The sequence below is a fragment of the Syngnathus scovelli genome, chromosome 17 (assembly GCF_024217435.2).
Source record: "Syngnathus scovelli strain Florida chromosome 17, RoL_Ssco_1.2, whole genome shotgun sequence".
NCBI lineage: Eukaryota > Metazoa > Chordata > Actinopteri > Syngnathiformes > Syngnathidae > Syngnathus > Syngnathus scovelli.
The window spans coordinates 5,316,092-5,324,601 of record NC_090863.1 but is presented as its reverse complement, the minus strand read 5'-3'; the positions used below and the strand labels follow the sequence as shown (position 1 = coordinate 5,324,601).

Here is an 8,510-nt window from a genome sequence, read left to right as displayed (position 1 = left end):
TATATATTGTTAATGTTCGAGATGACTGCAAACGTGTGGTTTTAATGCAATAGCTATATAAAATGTTGATTGTGTTTGCTAATTGTGTCAGAAGGCTAATGGATGATTAGAAAACTTTTGAGCAATTAGGCTATTTTCATGTAGAACGTAAAATTGTCTGGGTGACCCCAAACTTTTGATTGGTATCGTCTGTAACACAGCACGTCAATCTGCAGCTAGCATGTGTTGCTAAGTAGCGGTCTTCAATTCATGCTACTTGTCAAATAGCCCAAAGGAATGGACTCAAGAGCACAAAACCAACAATTTGAGTCTTAGCTCACATTAAGTTACGTTTTTTTCTCCGATGTACAGCCATTTGGGAACGAGGAATACTACTTTATTTCCTTGCGCCGCGAGTTTTAAATTGTTCCACAATGGCAGTTCCCTCTATGACGGAATGCTACCGGCACCACACATCCCTTTCTCATGAAATCAGCAAAAATAAAAAGAGGATGTGCGCATACTTTGTTAGGAGAAGTTCATCTATATTTGGCTTTTGCTTTGCTTGGCAACATGAGCGAGTGACCTGTGGGACATTCCTGCATCAACAAAAACTCCGCGTGAAGAAGCCAATGTGGAAAGTCTGCTGACCTTGTTGTGTTTTCTTCCAGCGTCATTAAGGCCATGTTCTCGCAGTGGAAGGCAGAAGAGGGAGGGGGCTCAAGCACGAGCCCCCCCCCGGGACCCTCCGACACCCTCGCTTATGAGAGTCAAGCGCAGTGTCAGCACGGCGGCCGACATGAATCACACGACTGCCTCCGTTATCTTGTCTCGGCGCAAGCCCCGGAATATATAAACCATCAACTCGACAACAACCTTGACGCCTCCCTTGACTGGCTATTTTACACCAAATTGTTTTGATGAAACGTGGAACATGGCCCCATACGGCTCCGACAGCTCCGGCACCAAATTGGATGGACGGACGGCCGCTCACCCCGCGGCCGAGACAGGCGCTGATGAAAGATAGCCTCCTTTGGCATTAATCAAAGAGATGAAGCGGTCTGATCCCACTCTCAATTAGATTAGATCATATAAATTGAAGAATTTGTTCAAAATGTGATATCAATTCTCAACAGGTCATTCGATTTGATCTCTTCTTCGCTGCCCACTGCCTTGAATATGAATGGCTTTGACGCAAAACACCACCTTGTCATGTTAGGTAATTGCTTTAAATATGGACACTATGGCAACCGTGTCTTCTCGTAATAGGATGAGGGTGATGATCTAGTAGAAACTCGGTTGTTGCGTCACATTTGCATAAAGACGGCAAGGTTGTTTTTGAATTTATTCAAATGACTGCCAATGGCTGTTACGTTCGATGTAACGTTCGGGCAGCTCCACTTTGACTCTGAATCAAATCGGGGGTCCAGTTTTCCTGTGTGAAGTATGTTTGTTCTATCTGTGCTTCTGTATGAGTACTCCGACTTCCTCCAACATTCTAAAAATCTGCTTGTTGGGTTCATTGAAGGCTACTAACTCAGTGGTAGCCAAGGTCTGGCTCGTGGACCACATACGGGCTCACTCAAGTCTTTAATCCGGCCCACCAAACAAATCCTGTAAAATCCATTTACAAATACAAAAATATTACAGTAGTAGGCACCAGGGCTAACATTTTTATATCGAGACCTAATGCATTAATTCCAAGCTTCAGCCCAATCAACGGTTCCTTTAAACAGAGTTTTAATTGGCTTCTCCTACCCGGTTCATTTGCATCAACGCGTGCCCCTAATTATTTGAAAACATGAACCATCAGGCGTGATAATCAATGAGATGAGTGCAAGACAACACAAATCACTTGTTAGCGGCAATGAGCACTCCTCTTCCTGTTCGTAGAGAATGAAAGTGGGCTGCAATAGAACTGACGCTTTGCTTACGATTACAATTCACCCCCAGGGGCGGATGGTTTGATTTGTAAGAAGGAGGAAGACGAGGAGGAGGGGGAAGAAAAGGAGGAAGAGATCAGCATTGCACCCATCTCCTCCCCGCGTGATACACCAATAAAGGTGGAGAACAACACGGCGTAGGAGGTGAACCAAAAGTCAACTCTTGTTGTCTCTTGGAAGGTGGTTAAAAACACTTTTTGTCATAAACTATACATTCCTTTCCTTAGTAGTTAATTAGGTGTCAGCAGCACAACTGAGGTAGCTTAACCTTCATCAGCTGTGAGCTTATAATGTAAGGAGAATTATTCATTGCATATTTTAGCAGCGCATGAAAAAAAAAGAACGCCTAAGTGAATGAACAGAATGCAAAAACTGAAGTGGGGGAAAAAAATAATCCACAGTAACCAAATGAGAGCCTATTAGGCAACATGAGAGAGACAGACATGAGCACAAAAAGCACCCACAGTTAATAATCCGTTAAGATCAAATGTTGCTGTGAGGAGCAATTAGCGCGCGGAGCCGTGATCAAAAATCACCTACATGATGATCAATAGTCTGGCCTACTCGTCTTCATGCAGGGGCAAACTGGGCGATAACAATCACTTTTGCTCCCACTGATCGGCAGCTAATTAGCAAAGAATGTCAATATGCAACTTACAAAGTTCAATTAGCCACTACTCTTAACTTTAAGCATCTTAAACCACCATCTTCAACCGGGCATTATTTAAGCATATTAAGAAAGGTACACAAATATTTTTTTTTAAAAATATGAATTGACAAGCACAAAGCAGTTAACCAGTGCTAACTTCTGAGCGTACATCTTTCGGACACTTCCGATAACAGAATGCAAACAAAAGGCGCTCAATTCTTCTTTTGAAAAACAGCCACACATTCAGATGAAAGAACACAAAATGTCTTCCATTGTCTGTTGTAAACTGTCCCACATTCCTCTTTTTTGTTGAAGTCGTTGGCCGGTAACGCCATGACGCACCACTGTGATGTCACACTGTTTGAGTAGCTGACCTGTTGGCATCTTGACTGCACACCCCATTCATCCATCTATACATCTATTATCAATTAAAAACTTAACAAAAAGTTATGGTGACACTAGTTCTTGCCCAAGTCCAGCTGGAATCTTTTTAAAATTAAATTCATGATCATTTGATTTTAATTTTTTTCTTTATTTACAATTTTTGGTTTTGGATTTTATGTTAAATGACCTTTTTAAAACTTGAAGCAATCATTGTTTACTTTTAAATAGTTCTGAAACGACATTGACTAGCCCGCCCCCTATGGGTTAAGAGCAGAAGTGTCGGTACAACGGAATAATCTGATTGGACGTTCGGGTTTGCAAATACTTAGAATCTTAATCTCTTTGTTCATCAAAGATTTTTAAAACTTTGATCCTTTGTCACTCCCCCCCCCCCCCCCCTCACTCGCAGCAGTTTAATGTTTAGGGAGCGCACTTATTCTCCAGTAAGCGGTGTGTGACCAGCAGGGAGAGACAGTGAGAACTGTTTTTTTTATAGTGGAGTGGACCAGTGGCTCGTCTTTTGTGTTGCTTTGGAGTGAAGGAAGCAAAAGAGAGAGAGAGAGAGCGAGCGAGAGAGGTTGAAAGAGGCGGAGGCGAAGAGGAGGAGAGTTGGAGCAGCCTCAGTACCAGCCAGTGCTTCTCCTCGGATACACTCCACGGAGGAGGCTGCTGCAGCCGAAGACGCCACACACCCTTTCTTCTTGCAAAAAAAAAAAGAAAAAGAAAAACGGAATCGTGTTTTCACCCTAATTTTCATTTCGGACCAACGTGTGGGATTGCACTTGTGATTTTGAAGAGGAATTAAGCCAACCAAAATGTACCGACGACGGGAGGGCAGCGGCGGGCTGTTTCTGCAGGCGCTCTTGGCTTTACTGCAGGTAATTTCCCCGTGCACCGAACCGGGACACTCAAAGTCGCATTGTCCGTTCCAGACGCGATGTCGCTACTCTATCTCGCGTGTCAGCGACCATTTTTTTTTTTTCTCTCTCGCTCTCTCTTTCAACTGAACGGAGAACGCTGTTTAACGGACACGGGGAGCGACCGTTCAGTTGCGCGTGCCGTTGGCGCCAGCTAACGGGTCCGTCCCGTTTATTCAAACTAAAACAAAATCTTACTTCATTTCAATTCAACAATGTTTGGCTTTTATTACACCCGCATAAATACACTGATAACCGAGTTGGAAAGCGCTTCAGTTGAATATGTGCGCGTGTGCCTCAGGGACGATGGGAGAGTTGATTGCATCATTATAAAGAGCTACTCATCAGCCTTTTGTTGTTTTTTGAATCGCTTACAACACTACAAAACATGCATTTTTAAACTTGCACCGTACTACACACAAATACACACTCCAAATCATCCAACTGTGGTCCATGTTACCCCCACTACACGCAACAGGGCTTATGAGGCTTAAGGGCAAAATGAGTGCACACACAACAGGGGGGACAATATTAAGCACAAAGCAGTAATACTCGAGTGTTTCAAGCTGGCATCGTTAGAAAACATTTGTGACTCTTTTTAGAATAATTATTGCCGCTAGGGAAAGCAATCTTTGGCTCGTGGGCTGGATGTGGCCCAGCTGATGCGTTTCAAAGGGTCCCAAGTACAATTTCCATGCATTTCATCCACAAGTAGACTCATGAAATGTATTTGCCCCCCCTGGTTAGAAAAAATAGCCCACCTTTGTCCTATAGTATCCCAGCCCAGCTTCCCTTTCATGTTCAATTTAAATTCCTCTGATTAAGCAGCGGCACAAATACCCACAAAGCATTTTTTTTTTTCAGGTTGGGAGGGGGGGGGGTGTGGGGGGGTGGTTCTCGTTCTACATTCTTCCCAGAGTTCATGCAATGAGAAACGGGGTCAAATCCGGCAGACAAGAAACAGAATCAATGCTGAGGTTGTGGGAGTTTTAGACTACTTTAGAGAAATGCTTTACACCCCTTAATGATTCATTTCTTGCCAATTCTGAGAAGCGAATGGGCCAGTACTCCTTCAAATTTGAGTAGATAACTTCCTGATATGGTCAGTTTTATCTCAATGACTCACTTCAAGTGTAGGAGGGGGGGGAACCAAATTCCGGTAAATCCACAGTTGGTAATCACAATTTTTTTTGGGGCTTCCTGGGTGTTCCGCCCGCTTGTATGGCAACAATAGCGGATTGTTGGCATGTTCGTTGTACGGCCGTGTTCCTGCGCTTGCAAAGTACACAGCGTTGATCAGAAAGGCCGACACAGAGGCTTGGCAGTGACGCCCGCCTGTGCCTGGGCCCCTCCACTGGGACAAAAGGAGCTTGTTCTTGCCCAGCCATGCTTTTTGGCTAATGCTTAACCCTTTTGGCCTCATTATCCTAATTGCAGTGCCTGCTATAAAAACAACAGATGCTTTTGTACAACTGGGGGGGGGGGGTGATTGAGACAGGGGGGGGGGGGGGGGGATTCGAAACGTGAGCGAGAGGTTTTGGTAGGGCACAGGGTGCATTTTTGTGGATTGATTTATGACTCATTGTCACCCACCCTCTCCCCTCCCCACCGCAGATTGCAGCAGAATGCGGGGTCATCCCACCATGCAGGCCTGGCTTCTCTGAAGATGTATACAAGGTTGCCTTGCCAGATATCATCGAGAAGGGACAGCCCCTTTTCACTGGTAAGTGTTGATTCACACACACACCCCTCCCCCCTGCTGTCTATGTATCGCTATGCTCCTATGTTGCAATGTCACAGTATTCCTGCGCAAAACAAGGCCAACATTTTGGAAAATCACCAACCGGGTCGCTACGAGCCGTATCGTTGGCCTCATGAACCAGCTCACATGTGGTTCACATTTATATCGCCCCATTTATTTACACGTTCCCCCCTTTTTTTTTTTTTCCATGGTGAGCTGAGAGCCCTGTGTACAGAGTTCAGCTTGTTAGTCAAAAGTGAAAGCATACATTGTGGCTAACACTCCTCCGTAATTTGCATCTTTCACAGGGGCTCCCCCGGAGGGCAGATAATGAAAATCCATTGCGCGTATTTCAATAGCTATGCATGTGCCTTTAATCGAGCAATTGGCGTTGCTAAACGTGAGGTGTGTAGCATTAGCACCTTAGTGCAAAGAAATGAGTCATCTTGCTAAACTTAGATTGTCTCGAGGGAAAAAAGTTGTTGTAAGGTTTCGAGAGTAACCACATTATAAGAAATAATTTGTAATGATACGGGAATAAATGTCCTATTACAGGACAGCATTTTATGAGAACAAATTGTGCTGTAATTTAAAAAGCGGTGATGTCACAAAAAGTTAAAAGACATGACTTTTTTGTGTAGGCCCAACACTTCTTTGTTGCACAGTAAAAGGCCGGTGGGTTCAATTAGATCACTTTTCACAGACTTTCGCATCAGGATCCTCAAAAATGTTTCCGTCTTTTTCGGCAGTTACCCATTGAACTCCCCCCCCAAAAAAAAAAAGCCTGACCGGCGCCGCTATTACTGGCCTAACAAGGATGCGGCTACTGTGAAGCCACACATTGCTCTTACAGCCAGTAATAAAAGTGGAATATAACACCAGCGCGCCATTAGCGAGGTTACAGCCTCGAGGTCGTTTAGGCCAAAAAACATTCGAGCTTGTGTTGGATTTCACAGTATGTGCCCAAAAGTTGCACACCGCTGTTGGTGTGAGTCAGAGCGGGGGAGGAAGGGAAGGAGGGAGGGGCGAGGTAGAAATGACTCAAAAAGCGCTCGGACGGCCGACTGCTGCTTTCAATGAGTTTTACCTCGTGCACAAGTTTCCGTTTGATCCTACAGGTGATGGATTTCCCTCGGCCGGCTTGCGGATGAGCCGTGACCGGGGGTAATGGCGTTTTTTTTTTTTTTTTTTTATTTGACACCCCCCCCCCTAGACCCCACCCCTAGTGCAGCGGAGATTTCCTTGACAGAGAGGGGCACTCCTGTGTCATTGTAATGCGGCCGAGCAGCTCAGCAGCGTGAGATGATGTTAATGAAAGTGCACTCTCGGCTGGAAGACTCCCACCGTGTGCCGGGAGAGACAAAAAGCCCCCCGCGGTGGCAAGAGTTTGCCCAAGTTTTTCAATTGCTGCTTTGGATATTGTTTACTTGGTCGATGCTTGGCATGTGCCCTCGCATCTCTTTAGGCTTGGTCAATTTTCACCTGAAAGGGCTTCACTGATGAATAAAAAGCATTAAGAGGTATTTCTCCCCCCCCCCCCCCATTTTCTTTCCTGGTTGGTTTTGCTAGGCTGTTTTTGAAATGAGATGGCCCATGTTAAGTTACTTTGTCGCTTATATTGTCTTGTCTTAACAATTGCAGACTACAAAGCAAAAGGTAAGCCGTTAAACGTCTTTGTCCCGTCTGATTGCAGTCTGGCAGATTAAAGGAATGAATACACAGCCAGAGAAGCGTAAAATGGTGGAAATGGCGCTACTTGACTTGTAAACAGCGCACATTGTATGCAGCAAATTGAAGACTTCCTGCCGATTTGATGTTGGCAAAGGCTGCCCGGCACAGTTGATTGTAAGATTTAATCGCGATCCTCGGGGGCGTCCTCTAGACTTTAACAGTCAGCTGGCAAAGTGAGGCGACATTGATTTTCAATAAAAATGTTATTTATTTATTTTTTTTGCAAAGTTAGTTGCCGGAGCGTTGCAAAGAAAAGCCAAGAAGGACTTTTTTTTTTTTTTGAGAACTGCGATCCAGTCAAGTAAACGGAGGCAATGCTCTTTGTTAGCCGATGCAAATCCTTGAAGCTTTCAAAGCATGAAATGTTTGCTCTGGCCTGATAAGTGAATAGAGTAGAACCAAAAACCAAGTTATTTATTAAAAGCCTTCTACAGACAAAGATAGCTTATCTTGTCGTGGCTTGATTAAGAAGGCGACGTGTTTAACAAAACGGCATTCAATTTCAGCCGGGTGGTGGCTGCGGGTGGTTTTGCCCCTCCATGGAATTCTGGTGTCTTGCCCATGCGCATTGTGCTGTTTTTATCCAGCTGGGGCCTTCAAACTGGAGAAAGTGTGTCAGTCGGAGCATTATTCAGCAGAGGTTTTCCGCCCTAAAAAGTGGGTTAATGAAAAGGCCACGAGCTTTAACTGCACTTAAAACACTTGGCTTCATATATTCTGCTTTCTCTTCTTACGCACGTTTTTGCGGTGTATCTTTTTTTTGTTCAGCACTGCAAAGGACTTTCTCAGTAGAGGAGCTTCATGAAATAAATTGCAGCCATTAGTGTCAGACATTGAGACGTGGCCAGTACATGGGCTAGCGTTGCAAATTTTCTGCTAATCTATCATCGAGTAAAATGGCTGGTCTTGGCATTGTTGACACAAGACCGAGCATTTAAAATAAACTAAAACGTCACTCGGCAAAATCCTTTTGGAGTCGTTTCTGTTCAGTCCGACGGCCGCGTGTGCAGCTGTGACCACTTAGATGTTTTTAAAGGGGGCCCCCGTGTTTGGCGAGACACGACCCCGCTCGACCCCGTCCTGTAAACTGGGCCAAGTACCCTTCGAGCTACTCAAGCATTTTGGCGGCTCGCAGAGTGCACGGTCAGGTCTGGCTAAACGGACCG

General features: G+C 44.9%; 1 protein-coding gene across 1 annotated transcript in view; it reads left to right on the top strand.

The window, feature by feature from the left end:
• Window positions 1–3,414: 3,414 nt before the first annotated feature.
• Window positions 3,415–8,510, top strand: part of cdh2 (cadherin 2, type 1, N-cadherin (neuronal)) — a 42,663-nt gene continuing 37,567 nt past the window's right edge. Inside the window, exons 1-2 of the mRNA XM_049748456.2 lie at window positions 3,415–3,833; window positions 5,487–5,595. Coding sequence (XP_049604413.1) covers window positions 3,771–3,833; window positions 5,487–5,595 — 172 coding nt within the window. The 5' untranslated portion in view covers window positions 3,415–3,770. The remainder of the gene's footprint in view (window positions 3,834–5,486; window positions 5,596–8,510) is intronic.